The 19,550-nt window shown below is 41.4% G+C and overlaps 1 protein-coding gene across 1 annotated transcript; it reads left to right on the forward strand.

The window, feature by feature from the left end:
• Positions 1 to 13,271: 13,271 nt before the first annotated feature.
• On the forward strand, positions 13,272 to 16,772 carry LOC310876121 (ZP domain-containing protein-like; the record flags this gene model as incomplete). The annotated part of the gene is made up of 5 exons (XM_083789566.1): positions 13,272 to 13,418; positions 14,053 to 14,447; positions 14,958 to 15,057; positions 15,490 to 15,670; positions 16,633 to 16,772. 5 exons carry the CDS (start codon positions 13,272 to 13,274, stop codon positions 16,770 to 16,772), a joined length of 963 nt encoding a protein of 320 aa, XP_083645692.1.
• Between the last annotated feature and the right edge of the window lie 2,778 nt (positions 16,773 to 19,550).

Genomic DNA, 19,550 nt, shown 5'->3' on the forward strand with positions numbered 1-19,550 from the left:
AGTTGCAGCTGATGAATTTCAGTATATAGTCTGGGGCAATGGGGTCTGTGGTAGGGACTGGTGCATACGGTAGCCTTCTCCTCCCAGTTTCCACCCGTAGTCAAGGACATCCAGTGATGGACTTTGTAGCAGTAGCCAGTCTCTGGTTTGGAGATATGCCCGGAGAGAATGTTGTGCTGCAGCTGCAGTAGTCGGGGGCAGTTTCTCTGGTATGAACTTCCCAGCAGCAGCATGCTTGCTGAAGGTCTCAAATCTCAAGTCCCCCAAGTCCTTTGGTGGTTTCCCGTGGTACATGATTTTGAAGATTTCACAGCCGGCTGCAGGCAGGCACAGTTTGACAGGCAGACTGACAGATTGATTACATAGACAATAGACATACACATTGAGAAAGACACCTTTGCCTACCATGTCTTTCTTGTCCTACCAGGTCTTCGGCACACGACAGTGTGATGTGAGTCTGGCTTATTAGCCAGGCTAGTGATCGGTTACATCAAGTGTCTCAAACTATAGTCCGGTCCCTTTTTCTTTGATTTAAAGTTTTGTCCGAATTTTTTAAAGATTTGCATAACTACATTTTTGGAAAGGGTATTATGTAAGGAATTAGATGTCCGTATATGGCTCCCATATTGGAATTTACAAAATGGCCACCGTAAAATGTACATTTAGTAATATCTCTGCCTCTAAATAAGCTAGAACGTTACTGCTAAACCTACTTTTTTCAGCATCAGGGAATCCAATGTTGGTAGTTATAAAGCTACAAAAAATTTCAACATTAACCCTTAGATGCATGACTGGGTCCAAAATGTCCAAAATGACTTATTTGGATGTTTGTGTAACTGTCTTAAACATCATGACGTGTAATCATAGACAGCCTCTATGCATCATCATCACTTTCGTGCATCGTTCTGATGGCATTGGCTGCTGCACTGACACATGTCAGTATAGTCTGCTGCACTGACACATGTCAGTATAGGCTAAGTCCTTAGCTTTGCCAGAAGAACAGATTTACACTTGCATTGGACCATCTCAAGAATGGCCTTTGGGCTGTGAGGACCTCTGTGGACGTTTGTTTCAGCATGCCATCAAAGTGTTTAAAGTACCCATTTTGCAGGAAATTCAGCTGTCAATCCTGCAGAGCAATGTGTTGTCGGCCAGTTGAATGCATGGAAGCTGGCAAAGCCTTTGCTCGCCACAGTGGTTCAATCTGCACAACACCACAGGCCATATAAATGGATGTGTTCTTCAGCAAGAGGTCTTCAAACACTTGATGGCATGCTGAAACCAACGTCCACAGAGGTCCTCCCAGCCCAAAGGCCATTCTTGAAAAATGAAAAATGGTTAAAAAAAAAGGCTAAAAAATGAAAGCTAGGTGAACGTGAGACATTTCCTGGTCTAGGCGTAGCGTCCGGCCTTTACGTAATGGATACACCAAAGGACAACCCAAATGGCCATGTCTCAAGGGTTTCTGCACATCTGGAAAAAGTGCCTTTAAAATAGAACTTTAAAGGCAATTGGCCTAAAGGTGATAGAGGAAAGGTCACTAAATTCAGTCCTGCAGAACATCAAGGTGCAGGAAATTCCATGAATATGACAGACAGACAGACAGACTGCATCATGTTTAAGAGGTTTGATCCAGTGTACATACAGTGAACACAAGTGTTCTGAGGCGTTACCTGCATGCATTTTGACATACCAGGTGATGTGGAGAGACAGAGAGACAGACAGACAGATAAAACCTGACAGTGGATCTTGCATTCTCTCTGTAAACCATGGGTGTCTTTTCAATAGCAGTGGTGTTGCTGTTGCTCTGTGGAGCCCAGCATGCAGGAGCCATACAAGCCCGACTAAAGAACATGTATGGAGCTGTCCTGGATTATTACCCAAAGGACACCTACGCAAATGGAACTATGACGGTAAGTAGGCTACAGGTCAAGATTATCATTGTTAGTTACAAAAAGAAAGAAAAAAAGGTTAAAGGTCACGTCACACAGGATCTGACATGGATGTTGACTGGATGGTCTATATTCGATTTATCCCCTGAGCAAGCATAGCTCTCAATGGTAAAGTTGTTTGCACTACACAGGACAGGGTTCAGATCTGGAGTAGAAGATGAAAGTTACATAGTGCTGCTTTCAGAACAAAGTAACTGAAACAGCATGTGTTGAAAATGTTTTACTAAAACTAAAATCATGTTTGTTGTTTTGTTGTTTTAGACTCTAGTAATTTAGCTGTGATAGATTTAATGTGGGGTAATCATTAATAGTGAAAATAACCCATCTACGATCTCAAATCGAGATGCATCATACGCTTGTATGTTTTTAATCTCACCCCATATTACAATAATAACAACAGACTATTCTAAACAACAAACCCGCTTTAAAAACGAGTCAAACAGAAAACAAAATAGTGGAAAACTATAATAACCTCAACAATTACATTTATTAACATCAATACAATTTGCAATTCTCTCACTCTTGTACCAGTTCTCTGATTTGTGGTACATGTTCTATTATCTAATGAATTTGCTCTTCTTCACAGTTTTTTACTTCTTCTCAATGACTGAAACAATTTGTATTTCTTTAAATTAACTGTATATTTTTATTTTATATTTATCATTTTATGTATTTATTTAACCTTTATTTAACCAGTAAAAACACATCATCTTTGTCAATATCACACGGCTTCTGTGTCCTTATCCACCTACTGTAAACAGAGACCTGATCCTGCCTCTGTTGACTTACTTAACTTACTTATCCTCTTCAACCGGGACGAAGAGGATCAGTAACTAAAGTAAGTCAACAGAGAGAGGCTCAAAGTCATGGATAACATGTATGTCATTATATAATAATTACAGGTGGTTCTGCGCTACAAGACAAGCTACACATCATGCAAAGATTCAGTCACATTGCGCTGCAGTCATCCTAGCAATGCTCAAGGTAGAGGTTGTGGCAGTGAGACCCAACTGGAGGTGTACACCGTGTATAAGACCACAGAGTGGTGTCAACGAGAAGCAATCATGACTCGACTGGTTCCCATCAACTCTGGGTTTGGTACGGAGTAAGTGAAGAGAGATGCACTATGACACAACAAAAATGATCACACTTCAAATACCAAACAGTGAACATAGTAATAATATGCAAGCTCGTAACGACCTTTGTAGATATATTCACTTTATTTCTTTAAATAGTTTGGTCTCTGCCCCTGCAAGGGAATTTATGTCTTTATAAACTATTGTAAAACATAGATTGGTTACGTAACCAACAACAGCCAATTAGCTACTACAAAGCTTGGCCAATCACAGCGGAAGTTAGGTAGGTTACTCCGGAAGAAGAAGAAGAAAAAAGTGTGACAATAACTATAGTCTGTTTGCTCTTTGGACAACCACACTAATACATAATGTGTCTGGAGATTACGTCACGTTTTTGTTACGCTGATTGGCTGAAGGGGTTGTCTGTCAACGCTGTACTCCCACAGCCAACCATGCATTAGCAGGGTCCAGACTGCACACAAATGAATGGAAATGCGAATTCAAGGGTGAGTAGTTTACCCCCTGACATCATTCGTCAGGAGTGGATAAAGTGGATCATATAATTCATACAATCATATAATTGGGAGATCTACAGGTCAGAGGTCCTTTGATGTGACTGTGAGCTTCAGTTCATCTCCCATGACCCTGTACCATATTGCTGAATTTTGTGGAAAGCGACAGCACAGAACTGCCAGAACTACAAAAATCACACCCGTGTGAGCAACTTCCATTGAAATCAATAGCCGTCGCTCCTCGTCCGCCCTCTAGATTATATACTGTATATTACACTCAGAACTGCAGCCTCACTCCCACTCTTCCGCCGTAGTCTGAAAACCCACCTTTTCAGATCATGGCCCGTAGCACTTGCCCTAGCGGCGGTTAGCCCCTTAGATAGCACTTTATGTAGACTTAAATAGCATTTTATACAGACTTATAGCATGTTACGTTACATAGACTAGAATTGCATTTTATGTAGTCATAGCACTTTATAGTATATATGTATAGTATAGTATAGTATATTATGTATAGTTTATATGTATACTTTCATTATATAGATATTCCACTGTTACGTTCTTAGCTTACGTATGTTTCATGATAACTTTTTCTGTATGTGATGTATCGCCATGCTTTTTGTTCTTGCTTAATGTAATATTAAGTATTAATATACTCTGGATTAAGAGCATCTGCTAAATACCTAAATTGTTAAATCGTAATTGTAAATTGTATATACTGTAACTATGGGGCAAACAGCCCTGGGAATTATTAATTATGACCCACATGACATCACAGCCCAGAGGGCAAACGGTCTGGGGAATAATTACAACTACAAAGAGGAGAGGAAAACAAAACCCATAACAATAGTCTGTTTGGGCAACCACACTAATAATTTGACCTAATTTGACAGGCTAACCAGTGATAACCACAACCAGTGGATAGAAAACAGACAAAGACAGGGGAACTGGCACGCTGACATGTTTGTGAACCTCAGGACCAGATCTGACACTGGGAAAGCCAACAGGCCTCCTCAGACCACCATCATACCTTCACTACGGTAATACACTTCCCTTGTGTTCTTATACTCATTACTAACATTAACATATTACAATATAGGTACTACTAACAAATGTGAGGTGTGTGTGAGTCCCTCCAAAGCATGCATGGCTTTTGAAAATGATGTCATATGGAAGCCAAGTCTATGGGCTTTTTTAAATGTTTGTTAAGAGCACAGAAGCTGTGAGGGAATTCGTCCAAAATCATCAAGATTGTGCACTTGCATGGTGACAAGTTTTTGTTTTTTAGGTATGGTATGGTACGAGGTTTTCAAAAAACATCGTGTTGGCTCGCCACCTAATGGTCCATTTGCAATGAATCCAACATTAGATGGGTCAGTATGAAACCCCAAATAATTGATAGAATAGATTTTTAAATGGATTCTGTATGCTAAATAACATACTAAACATGTAGGAAGACTTTCTGGACTGTCTGTCTGGAAAGGCATCATTTTCAAGATGGCATCCACAATGGTTGCCGGGAGCTTAAAGGGGAGTTTTAGAGTGAATATTTCCTTTAACATACAATAAATATGAGTATGAATAATACATTGTATTACATGCTTCTACTAATAAAGAAGTGGAAAATAAACTAATTATATAATCATTCTCATTCTACCTTTCATTTTCCTTCTATTTTTCTTTCCGCCTCTCTTTGTCTCTCAGAGTTCCTTCTAACTGTGTGAGAAACTTCGACCTGTTAGCATTTGACCCAGATGGAGACCGGGTTGAATGCCATCAAAGTTCATCTGTTCTTCCTTCTTTTCTCGTCATATCAACCGTGAGTTGAATGCTTATATTTTGTAAATAAGAACATAGATCGCAACATACTGATCTCTCCAGGTCGTCCTCAGACGAGCCCTCCATCGTCGCCTCCAGTCATCCCGGTTCTCCATACATCCGGCCAGCTTGTCGGTGCTTTGCGCTCATACTGATGCTAACTAGCTTTTTTCTCTACTAACATTACTGCTATGATCAGTCTGTTTTTTTTTTTTTTTTTACTCTTTCTGTCCTGTGCACCTTCTGTCTTCTTTCAGAATTGCACTTTGTCATTTGCTGCCACCAAGCCCAGAAATGAGGGTCCCTACGTTATCCCGTTGAAAATGTCTGACCATACCACCTTCACACATGGCTGGACCAGCTTCCTACATCTACAGTTTGTTGTCACGGGTACACAGTAAAACCCTCAGTTCATCAAATAATTTACCCTTGTAGGTAGATCTATTTTCTTAGGGGTTCCTGGCACCTCAAACAATTAACGTCCTAATAAAGTGAATAGATAGTCGAATTAAATCAATAGTATAACATTCAAACGTAAAGCCATACAAATGGTTATATTCCCTCCTTGTGTTCAGTGGATCGAGCAGTACCCAGCTGTACAGAGGGACAGTATCTACCCAGGTTCCTGCCTCCCACCCCGGCTAACAGAGAACAGCTCTACACCACTGTTGGTCACACACTGGAAATCACCGTCAACACAGAGGCAACACACTCCATGTGAGTAAAATAAGTCACCATCAACACAGAAGCAACACTCCACGTGAGTAAAAGACAACAGTAAACTGTAGTCCGGGAGCTAGACCCAGCCCTCATAGCAATTTTTGCTACCTTTTTTTCACTATTATTTCCTGTTAGCATATACCATGGGCCATCTCAAAATGAAGGGACCACTCCCAACTCGGGGCCGTTTGGTTTCAGGGGCCCAAAAACCCCTTTTTTGGTATATGTCTCTGGCGAAATTGTGTAAAGGCAAATAAAAAATCACTAAAATTACATAAATACACATGGAAGTGTGAAATTTGGCATGGAGTATCCTGACACATAGGGGTAAGTATCAGAATAGGATTTTGGGGCTATCTACCATTGTATTCTTAAATATGACCTACATCATCCTCAGAAACACAAAAATATACACTGTCCGCTTAACAAATAACAACAAAGATGGTTATTTTCCAGCACATTAGGGTGAATATAACTGCCTCACTTGTATATAGAAAACTTCCCATATCCTTAAGCTTCAATTTAAGCCCAAGATGACCTCTCTATCTTGAAGATTACTCTTTCTGTGGCCAAAATGCTGCACTATACCTCAAATCGGAGACATTTTCATTATCAGTCACTATAGCCTTCCAGAGTCCTAGAATGTAACAATAGGTTCACATGTTCTGCAACTACTGCTGTCTGAAGTTAGAAACATGAATACTACAGCAGGAACACAAATGCCTTTTATTATATTTATATTTATTTATTATATTATATGCACATAATAGCTTGTTTCAGTACATAGCCTATCAATAGTCACCCAAATCAATGTGCACCCAAATGTAACAGTGACCGAGTTAAAGACAAAGGGAGACACAACATAAAAATACTGTATGACAAGGGGGCATCAGATTCCTTGTTTTTCTTTTTCTTTCTTTTTTTCATAATTTATCAAAGAAATCAAAGAAAACAACAAAAACAACCACAACAAAATAATTGTTATACCACTGAATATTTTAAACCTTAAATTCACAACCCTTCCATATAGACAACTACTTTAGGTTTATTCATCATCAGATTCATCTTCCTCCTCCTCTTCATCATCAGAATCATTCATATGTGTATGAATTTCTTCTAGGTCATCCTCGTCTGTCCCCTCTTCAGACAACACATCAATGAGGGCTTTGGGGATGACGTCACCTTCAAACCATAGAGGCTCTAGTTTGTGTTTGTTTGAGTTCAGATGAAACCCATGGTCAAGAGGTGATGGAATTTCTGGGTTATTCTCATGAGCCCTCTTCCAGATGCATACCTGCATTTGACATGCTGCAAGAGGACCCTCTTGCATGGTGGAAAAGTTGAAAGGTCAAGGGAGAGACCTGGTCGAAGCTCGAGGCTTGAGCCACACATTTTCTTCACCTTGATCTCTCTTGCCTCATCCACACGCTTCACTCGAGGACCAAAGCTATAGAGGCGACAGGTGAACTTTTCAACACCAGTTAGCACAAGCCCATCAAGTTCCCAAGAGTTCCCCACTGCGGCAAAGATCTGAATGAACTTAGAATGCTGATTCAGAAGCTTGATGGGTCGCACCTTTCCTTTGCCTTTGAATGCAGAGGTGCAGTCAGCACCAGTGAGGGCATGCAAGGCCAGCAAAGCTGAAATATGCTCTTGTGAATAATCTTCAGCCAGCTGGTTGATGTTAATCAGCTTATCTCCCATGTCAAATATGACATCAACTGTGAAGGATTTGGCATAATAGAGGAGAATGAAGAAAATGTCAGAGTCTCTGGCTCTGACTCGGACAGTTTTGATGTGAGGCATTGTGCTTTGGATGTGATTGATGTAGATGATCACCCTCACATCAGTTTCTTCATGTGTTGAATTCAGATCAGGTAGAAGTGCTTTGGAAATAACTCCAGCTTATGCTTCTATCCTGAAAGCTTGACCAGCCTCAATGAAGATGATGGGCCTTCGGAGTATCTCTTCCATCATATCTGGAGAGCTCCAGTGCTCGAGAATTAGATGTATGAGTGACTTCTTGTTGTCATCATTTGTGAGGAAACCTTTCCAATCTGCAGGTCGGCGAACATTCAGACCATTAACTATGTACCGCTCACCACAACCTCTGCGATCCCTCTCAGCTGATTTTGAGAAAGTGGAGCTCCCTTCTCCTGGTCAATGTGGTCTCATTGTAGATGGTAATGCCACATTCTATATGAGCAATGTGCCCCAGACAATGAAGACTATATCAGAGAGCATCTTCAAAAGTCAACCTACTGCTGCAGAAACAGTATTCAGTACTGACACTTATGTTGACCGACTTCATTCACCAAAATCAGCTGAGAGGGATCGCAGAGGTTGTGGTGAGCGGTACATAGTTAATGGTCTGAATGTTCGCCGACCTGCAGATTGGAAAGGTTTCCTCACAAATGATGACAACAAGAAGTCACTCATACATCTAATTCTCGAGCACTGGAGCTCTCCAGATATGATGGAAGAGATACTCCGAAGGCCCATCATCTTCATTGAGGCTGGTCAAGCTATCATGATAGAAGCATAAGCTGGAGTGATTTCCAAAGCACTTCTACCTGATCTGAATTCAACACATGAAGAAACTGATGTGAGGGTGATCATCTACATCAATCACATCCAAAGCACAATGCCTCACATCAAAACTGTCCGAGTCAGAGCCAGAGACTCTGACATTTTCTTCATTCTCCTCTATTATGCCAAATCCTTCACAGTTGATGTCATATTTGACATGGGAGATAAGCTGATTAACATCTACCAGCTGGCTGAAGATTATTCACAAGAACATATTTCAGCTTTGCTGGCCTTGCATGCCTTCACTGGTGCTGACTGCACCTCTGCATTCAAAGGCAAAGGAAAGGTGCGACCCATCAAGCTTCTGAATCAGCATTCTAAGTTCATTCAGATCTTTGCCGCAGTGGGGAACTCTTGGGAACTTGATGGGCTTGTGCTAACTGGTGTTGAAGAGTTCACCGGTCGCCTCTATAGCTTTGGTCCTCAAGTGAAGCGTGTGGATGAGGCAAGAGAGATCAAGGTGAAGAAAATGTGTGGCTCAAGCCTCGAGCTTCGACCAGGTCTCTCCCTTGACCTTTCAACTTTTCCACCATGCAAGAGGGTCCTCTTGCAGCATGTCAAAAGAGTTAACTTCCAGGTATGCATCTGGAAGAGGGCTCATGAGAATAATCCAGAAATTCCATCACCTCTTGACCATGGGTTTCATCTGAACTCAGAAAATGGCAAACTAGAGCCTCTATGGTTTGAAGGTGACGTCACCCCCAAAGCCCTCATTGATGTGTTGTCTGAAGAGGGGACAGACGAGGATGACCTAGAAGAAATTCATACACATATGAATGATTCTGATGATGAAGAGGAGGAGGAAGATGAATCTGATGATGAATAAACCTAAAGTAGTTGTCAATATGGAAGGGTTGTGAATTTAAGGTTTAAAATATGCAGTGGTATAACAATTATTTTGTTGTGGTTGTTTTTGTTGTTTTCTTTGATTTCTTTGATAAATTATGAAAAAAAGAAAGAAAAAGAAAAACAAGGAATCTGATGCCCCCTTGTCATACAGTATTTTTATGTTGTGTCTCCCTTTGTCTTTAACTCGGTCACTGTTACATTTGGGTGCACATTGATTTGGGTGACTATTGATAGGCTATGTACTGAAACAAGCTATTATGTGCATATAATATAATAAATAAATATAAATATAATAAAAGGCATTTGTGTTCCTGCTGTAGTATTCATGTTTCTAACTTCAGACAGCAGTAGTTGCAGAACATGTGAACCTATTGTTACATTCTAGGACTCTGGAAGGCTATAGTGACTGATAATGAAAATGTCTCCGATTTGAGGTATAGTGCAGCATTTTGGCCACAGAAAGAGTAATCTTCAAGATAGAGAGGTCACCTTGGGCTTAAATTGAAGCTTAAGGATATGGGAAGTTTTCTATATACAAGTGAGGCAGTTATATTCACCCTAATGTGCTGGAAAATAACCATCTTTGTTGTTATTTGTTAAGCGGACAGTGTATATTTTTGTGTTTCTGAGGATGATGTAGGTCATATTTAAGAATACAATGGTAGATAGCCCCAAAATCCTATTCTGATACTTACCCCTATGTGTCAGGATACTCCATGCCAAATTTCACACTTCCATGTGTATTTATGTAATTTTAGTGATTTTTTATTTGCCTTTACACAATTTCGCCAGAGACATATACCAAAAAAGGGGTTTTTGGGCCCCTGAAACCAAACGGCCCCGAGTTGGGAGTGGTCCCTTCATTTTGAGATGGCCCATGGTATATGCTAACAGGAAATAATAGTGAAAAAAAGGTAGCAAAAATTGCTATGAGGGCTGGGTCTAGCTCCCGGACTACTGGAGCTCTGTGTCGATAACTACACAGCGTTAATGTGTACTTTTTTAATCTGTCTCTGTGGGGGTGCATGGTGTTCCTGCATGCCAGCAAATAGCAATATTCCACTGACAACGTGCCAAGTTTGACAAATGACAGACATATCTACTGTATAGCCTATAGACAGCATGCAGTGCAACTGACTCCAACAGGAATAGATTGCCTTAGGACATGGGAATTCATGAACTGTCACCCTAACCCTTTTCTTCCTGGAAATAAAAACTTCTGGGTTGCCGAGGCTACCCTAACCCTGGATCGGTTGATGTAGCAATTTGTGCAGCAACTAACCAGCCTGCCGTAATATTACATTCCTGAACTTCCAATGGACCAAAGAAAGAAATTTAAAGTGTGTTTTTTGCCCTTTGGTGTATTTTAATGTTCATGAAGTTTATTTATTCTTAATGTGTCAGAGGGCCATTTGTTTTACCTTTTTGCGTACTATGTCTACAGTTTACTTTCTGCACATCTGACGTACCGAATGAAGTAATTTATAGTAGGTGTCTTGTTTTCCTATGGTGATCCGTTCTGAAGGTCCTACAATTTATATTAAGACTTTTGAACCATGTTCTCATATATTTGGTGGTGTTGTAGGGTATCTGAGCTGTTGTTCAGTGGTCCCCACAACATGAACCTGCAGGCTGGATCAGCACAGGGACAGTTCATCCTGAGATGGACGCCATCACAGTCAGAGGATGGAGAGCATCACCCTGTCTGCTTTGTTGCTCAGGCCAACGGGTCAGCATCCATTAAAATGATCTGTCTGTCTGTTCAAGTTCTTATTTTTGCTTACAGACATCACATAAAAACCATTCATGTAAAACAAACATGTTTGTTTTCACAGTGCGACAAAAAAGGCCATATATCAGTCGGAGCTTCGTTGTATCATCGTCAGTGTCTCAAATGGTAGGTGACTACACCTAATTCACAAAATTCCATCAGTGATGGATGTGGTTTGAGGGGTTAAATGTGTCATTTTTGTTATGTCCACCTGCAGCGAATACAACCACGACCCCTACTACAACACCAAGTACAACCGCCCAAAACACCACTATGACAACTTCAGCAGCTACAACCACTACCCCAACTATAACAGAAATAGTTTCAACCGCCCAAAACACCACAATGACAACTTCAGCAGCTACAACCACGACCCCAACTATTACACAAAGAAATACACCCGCCCAACACACCAGTGACACCACTATGACCACAACTATTACACAAAGAAATACAACCGCCCAACACACCAGTGACACCACTATGACCACAACTATTACACAAAGAAATACAACCGCCCAACACACCAAAAAAAGACTGCAAAAAAAGTCGGCCAAAGCAGCTACAACCACTACCCCAACTAGAACAGAAATAATTTCAACCGCCCAAAACACCACTATGACAACTTCAGCAGCTACAACCACAACTCCAACTGTTACACAAAGAAATACAACCGCCCAACACACCAGTGACACCACTATGACCACAACTATTACACAGAGAAATACAACCGCCCAACACACCAAAAAAAGACTGCAAAAAAAGTCGGTCAAAGCAGCTACAACCACTACCCCACCTAGAAAAAAGAAAATTTCAACCGCCCAAAACACCACTATGACAACTTCAGCAGCTACAACCACGACCCCAACTATTACACAAAGAAATACAACCACCCAACACACCAGTGACACCACTATGACCACAACTCCAACTATTACACAAAGAAATACTACCGCCCAACACACCAAAAAAAGACTGCAAAAAAAGTCGGCCAAAGCAGCTACAACCACTACCCCACCTAGAACAAAGATAATTTCAACCGCCCAAAACACCAATATGACAACTTCAGCAGCTACAACCACGACCCCTACTACAACACAAACAAATACAACCGCCCAACACACCGCTACGACAAAAGCAGCTACAACCACTACCCCAACTAGAACAGAAATAATTTCAACCGCCCAAACCGCCCAAAACACCACAATGACAACTTCAGCAGCTACAACCACGACCTCTACAACACAACCAAATACAACCACCCAGCACACCACTACGACCAAAGCAGCTACAACCACTACCCCAACTAGAACAAAAAATATTTCAACCGCCCAAAACACCACTATGACAACTTCAGCAGCTACAACCACGAACTCTACTACAACACAACCAAATACAACCGCCCAAAACACCACTATGACAACTTTGGCAGCTCCAACCACAAACTCTACTAGGCCTACAACACAACCAAATACAACCGCCCAACGCACCACGACGACAACAACGGCACCTACTATTCCGACTACAACAACACCTACTATTGGCAACTTCTCTGAGTCTCGTAAGTGTAATGAAATTATGATTATGATTCTCCTTTTTTCCCCCACAGTCCCACAAAGCAAATGATCAACCGCTACACTACATTTTGGTGCATTTGTGACCACTTGTGAATGGGAGACAGTCATGGCACAGGAGGAAAACTGATTTTTTATTTGATTTAATCAGAAATTAGTTAATACTCTTCACATACTAGAGCATGTCTGAAATTAATGTCAGAGCTGAAATCGACATGATGTAAATATGAAATAAATGCTTAAAAAAGGTGTAATGTTAAAGTCCACAGAAGTGGCTTTCAGGCCTGTTTTCTGTGAATGAATATCCTGTAGTGAGTTGATATTTACTGGGTTATACTAACATCATCGTCATCATCTTCTGGAAACCTCTCGTTTCAGTGAAAGCCAATGTGATTTGTAATGACACCGCCATGACAGTAGAGATCGACAAATCCTCATTCAGGGGACTTCTGCGACTGAATGACCCAAGCAACGTAGCCTGTAGTCTGGAAAGACAACAGAATGGTACTCACATCATAGCAGTTGTGCCCCTCAGTGGCTGTGGTACTGAGATTGAGGTAAATAACTCATTCCTGGATGCTAGTTCGTTGCATCTGCTCTGCTTATAACTTAGTTATTTTGTGCATTGCAATGGGGCTGTTGTGTTGCGTTTCCTGTCTGACACGCATGCATGCACGCACGCACACACACACACACATATTGGTATTACTTTAATATAAGTTGTTAGTTAACTACTGAGTTAGACTAAAAACTCTTATCCTATTGTGTTAGACTAAACTTTTATCTTCATAACTATTGAGTTATAGACTAGTATATAGGTATTATCGTTGGGAACGTTACGCAGTGGAAACCAGCATGAAATTTGGTACAGAAGGGGTGCCCAAGAAAATCTTAAACAGGTAGTGAGTTATTGACAAAATTACTAAACTGTTGACAGTTGACTCAAAAGACACCAATACAATCTCCAAAAAACATAAAATTAAATCCTTTGTTTTCCAATGTGTCTGAAATTGTAGGCACCCCTTCTGAGATGGTGAGATACACCCTAAAGAGTGCATGTACCAAATATGGTGCTTGTTTCCATCGCGTAATGATTTTAGCCATTTCATGACGATAATACCCCCTAGGCCTACTATTAGACTAATCTTCATAACTACTAGGTTAGACTAAACTCGTATCTTCTTCGTACAGGACGACGACGAGAACCTTATCTTCAAAAATGCACTCACCTCCATGGATGACGTCAATGACGTCATCACCCGCAAGCACCTGGTGGAGTTGGATATCTACTGCCAGTACCCCAAGAGGAGCAACGTGACCCTGAGTTACAATCTGCACAGATGCAACGTCACGGTCGAGGAGAAAGGCTTCGGTACGTTCACCTATCAGTTTGAGTTCTTCCAGAGCCGGCGTTTCACCTCAATGATCGACCCCCGCTCCTATCCGCTGGAGTACGATGTAGGGGACAGGATTTACATGGAGATAGAGTCTTCACTCAACAACACTGAGCTGTTTGTGGAGTCCTGCAGTGCTGCACCGTACGATAACCCCAGCTACCGTCCAACCTACTCCATCATAGAGCATGGGTGAGGGCAGTTACACCACTGTGTGTGTGTGTGTGTGTGTGTGTGTGTGTGTGTGTGTGTGTGTGTGTGTGTGTGTGTGTGTGTGTGTGTGTGTGTGTGTGTGAAATTATTGTAAATTGAGATGCATATGTTAAAATAAAACAGAAGACCTCACGCACTCTGTTCGGTCATGGACCATCTTCATTTTAACGTCTGCTTTACCAACACACAGGGCCCTAGCTGAGCTGATAAGACTGCTTTACAAGTTAAGATGTACGTATAAGAATGTATGTGTGTGGCCCGGGCGGCTGGCGTAGCCGGTCACCTTGGCTGGTAATCCAGTCTGGCAGTGTACAGCGGGATTGACTCCCGATCCCGACGGCCTTTACTGCGTGTCACCCCCACATCTCTCTCTCTCTCCCCATTTTTTGTCAGCCTTCTATATCCATCCCATAAAATAAAGGCGAAAGCCACACAAAATATATCTTTTAAAAAGTTATCAGCAGGTGTTTTGTTTTTGGTTTCAACCAGGTGTGCCGTGGACCGCACTGTTGAAGTTCATTCACCACGCCATGAGAAACATTTCCAGTTCTCAATGGAGATCTTCAAATTCATAGGATTGCATGATCAGGTAAAAAGGGAAATTTGTTGTATAGGCTATATGGAACATAACCTACTGTAAAGCTGTTCACCAAAGGTTTACGTAACTTTACTTCCACTCAGTTCACTCGGGTGTGATTTTTAGTCTTAGTCTTTGCTCTTTCTTGCACTCTTAGTTTATTATATCCCTTGTTTGCTGTGTTTGCCGTTTGATGTACCTGTACACAAGATTTAACAATGAATTACAACCTTGAACCTTGAATTTAGATGCAGCGAGCGATTGGCATACAAATGACTTTATACATGCCCAACCCCAACAAGACATACAGTACAGGTTCTGACAGTGCTGTGGTATCACTATCAATCAATGATGGTCTAAAGTTCTAAACTCTAAGTGATTGCATCGTGAAACTTTCAAGAAGTCTGAGGTTTTAAACAGTTTTTGTTATCTCTGATGTTTCAGGTGTACATCAGCTGTTCTGTCATCCTGTGTGAAGCTGGGAACCCCAACACCAGGTGCTCCAAGGGATGCATCAACTCCACGCAGTCTAGGCATCAGCGGAAGAGAGAGGCTGTCGTTCAAACTGCAAGGCACTACATTTCCCAGGGTCCCCTGCGCCTGAGAAGGTCGTCTGAGATCACAGGTGACTGAAACCTTTCTTGAATCTGTGATGAATTGATCTGTGCTAGTAGTTGACTGCATAGTGTGCAATTCCCCTGGTGCATGTGATTCTAGCTGGAGTACTGTGCTCTCCTACAGTATCTGCAAACAAATACATATTTATTTAGGGATCGTTGACATAAAAAACATTTCAGAACCACTGGTCTAGTACAGTGGTTCACAGACATTTTAGCTCAATGTGAGTACCCCGGGGAACCAAATGAGTGAAAACAGATCTACAAGCTCACAACACGTTGCGATGTGACATGTTGTGAGCTTGTAGATCGGCCATTCTTTTATTTATTTTTATAGACTTTTGCCTTTATTGATAGTGGAAAGTGAAGACAAGACAGGAAATGAGGGGAGAGAGACAGGGAGTGACATAGGCCTAGAGCAAAGTTCCTCAGGAACAGGACTCGAACCCACGATGCGCTGTCAGGCTGCATTAGGAACCTAGGTGCCAGGACTGTTAGGCCGGCCCGGGCCAAAACATTCGATCATTATTTTAACTCATGAAAAAAAAAGAATTGGGGGGGGGGGGGGGGGGGGGGACTTTAAAATAGAAAATAGGAAACCAAAAATAAATTGTTTTAGTCGTGACCCATACAAATTGGTCCGCGACCGACATAAGGGGTCCTGACCCATGCACTGATATAGTATGTGTGATGTCACACCGTTGAGATGGGAGAAACAGTGTTGTTGTTTGTTTTTCCTCAGCAACCAGCCTGAACCTGAACCTGGTCTTGTTGTTTGTTTTTCCTCAGCTACCTGAACCTGAACCTGGTCTTGTTGTTGTTTGTTTTTCCTCAGCTACCTGAACCTGAACCTGGTCTTGTTGTTTGTTTTTCCTCAGCTACCTGAACCTGAACCTGGTCTTGTTGTTGTTTGTTTTTCCTCAGCTACCTGAACCTGAACCCGGTCTTGTTGTTGTTTGTTTTTCCTCAGCTACCAGCCTGAACCTGAACCTGGTCTTCATCGCTGGATGTCTTCTCACAGCTGTCGCCATGATCTGTGCAGTGGCCATTTACAAAGTCAAGAGTACAACAAGGGTGAAATATGAACTCCTGCCATCTGCTGAAGATTAAGGCAGCAATGTGTATGCACGTCTGACATGTATATTTGCATACATTTGTAGGCATGTAACGATATATATCGTAAATCGATTCAAACTGGTGACAATTTAAATTGCGATTAAATCACAATTTGAATTGTGATGCTAACAGCAGAGGGTGCTTATAAAAAAGAAGAACGTGTGTGTGTGTGTGTGTGTGTGTGTGTGTCAGTCCGTCTGTTACCATCTAATCTCCGGCACCGTTATCCCGGTCGATGCCACATTTTGCACACACACTCCCTGGATGCCAACGATGAACCTCTGCCCCACATTTTCCAGAACGGCCTGTTATAGCGCCACCAGGAGGCCGACTTTTGTAAAACACATTTTTTTATATTACTCCTCCAGATTCTATCCAAAAATCCCGCAAATGTGTTCAAGACTTTCACAGACCTTCCTACTAGGCTGAGGAATATATCCCACCCTTTTCACATTGGCCTGTTATAGCGCCACCAACAGGTGGATATTTGCAAAACACATTTTTGGAACAAAATGCCTCAAATCATCCAATTGCCATTCAAGGCGTAAGAAGAAATGCCACCCTTTTCACATTGGCATATTATAGCACCACCAGGAGGCCACAACCTGACCCTGGTGGAGACCTGGAGACCTTTTTCTAGTTTGCTAATGTATTGAAAAGAGGAGAAGAGAAGAAAAATAATAAGAGAGAGACTTATGTGAGAGAGAAAAAAAATAGATTTATCAGTCATTTAAAAAATAAATAATACGTTTGTATTTAAAAAATCGTGAAAATGGTATTGTGAACCTAGTATTGTGATTTGAATCATTGCAAGTTGATTGAATCGTTACAGGACTATACATTTGTGATCATTGTAATCATTGGTTGGGGAGTTTGATCAAGATGGGATTGATCACAGCTAGGTGATTTTAAACTTTTAAAGTATGATAAAAATAACAGGTGATAAGGTGTTTGTTTCTTCTAATACGTAGAATATTATTCTGATACTCTGGAAGGGGAATTTATAAGGATGTACAAAAAAATAGGTAGCCTACAACATAATTCTCATAATTTTCACCCAAATGGACTGTTTTTGGATTCTATCTGTGTGAATTATTTCTGGCGTTTCACATTTAAATTCCCTAAAGTTGATTAATTAAACTATAACTATATTACAGTATTTAGCTGTAACCATTCATGTTGATCCTGTCACTGTATGTATGCACTTCAATATTCAGTGAATATAACAATAGACTTGATCATAAACATATTCCACAGACGTCACTAAATACATGTTGACAATAAACAAATACAAACAAACAGACACTCTGAGTAGAGTCGCTGCTTCTTCGCCTGGAAAGGAGCTAGTTTAGGTGGTTCGGGTTTCCCTAGGGAGGTCCTCGAGGCACGTCCCACTGGGAGGAGACTCCAGGGCAGACCAAGGCGCAGTTGGAGGAAACACATCGACTCACTGGCCTTGGAGCGTCTCGGGTCCCCCAGGAGGAAGTCACTAATGTTGCCCTGGAGAGAGAAGTGTGGAGCTCTCTGGTGGAGTTGTCACCCATGCGACCCGACTACGGATATACGGTTGAAGATGGATGGATGGATGAAACAAACAAGGAGGTTGGGACTACAGTAAGGACGAAGGAAGCATGAGGTCAATCCGTTGCTCTACCAAGGTTGGCAGATTGAGTACTGTAGCCAGAATTACACTAAACAATTGCCACACAGTGATTGTGGTAATAAGGATATTCATATTTAATCCAGGTTTAATCTAATATATTTTTATGAATATCTCCAGTAGTGCGTTGTGCTGTATTGACTGCCCCATATAAAATAAATCATAAAAAATAATGATTTGGTCATAAAAATATACATTGGAGGGTTGGGGGCTCCAGGTCACCAAGGCTTCTCTTGGGCACCACTCTGATGTCATCCCCGAATCTGATTTGATAAAAAAAGAGGCATCATTAGTTCAGAAGCAAGCTACAATGCACATCACAATTTGCGTCATGTCATCATGACGTACAATACACTATAGTATAACGTATCATTCTCCATTCATTGTCAATCTGAATTTAATGTTTGTGTAGTGGACAGACATTAAAGCTGGATATAGGAGGGGCTGTATCAACAGCTTTATTTCATTTTAATAATATCATTATTACTTGTTTGTCTACTTGTGGGACCGCCTCAGCTCCGTCAGCTTCCCATTCACTGCTGCTCCCTGCATGCCTTTGGTGGCTTGGGGAAACTTCTTTAATGTGGCTTCTACATAGAATCAAGGAAAAGGCGATAATGAGAATGACCCCCCAGTCAAAAAACACTTGAAGGACAGCTGGGGCCTTATAAGATGAATACAAAAGTAATATCAACATCTTAATACTGTCCAAGAGGGAGGGGGGTGAAATTATGACAGGCAGTTAGTTACTGCCATCAAAATATGACCCCCCCCCCCCCAGTCAAAAAAACACATTGTGTTTGAAATAGACTTGTGCTTTCTAAGGTGTGATTTGGGGCCCTAAAGATGAATACAAAAGTAATATCAACAGTAATACTTTATTATCAAAAGTAATATCCCGACAGCCTTTACTGCATGTCACTCCCCCATCTCTCTCCTCATTTCCTGTCAGCCATATATGTTTGGCAAAATGTTTAGGAGTAATTTAAACATGTTTGTTTGGGTTTGTGTGTGTGTGTGTGTGAGAGAGAGAGAGAGACGCAACTTGGCCTGTTGTAGCGCCACCATGAGGCTGATTTGAAAACTGTCAAGTGGCATTTCTTCCTCAGCCT

This window comes from Protomyctophum parallelum (assembly GCF_964188405.1).
Source record: "Protomyctophum parallelum genome assembly, chromosome: 18".
NCBI lineage: Eukaryota > Metazoa > Chordata > Actinopteri > Myctophiformes > Myctophidae > Protomyctophum > Protomyctophum parallelum.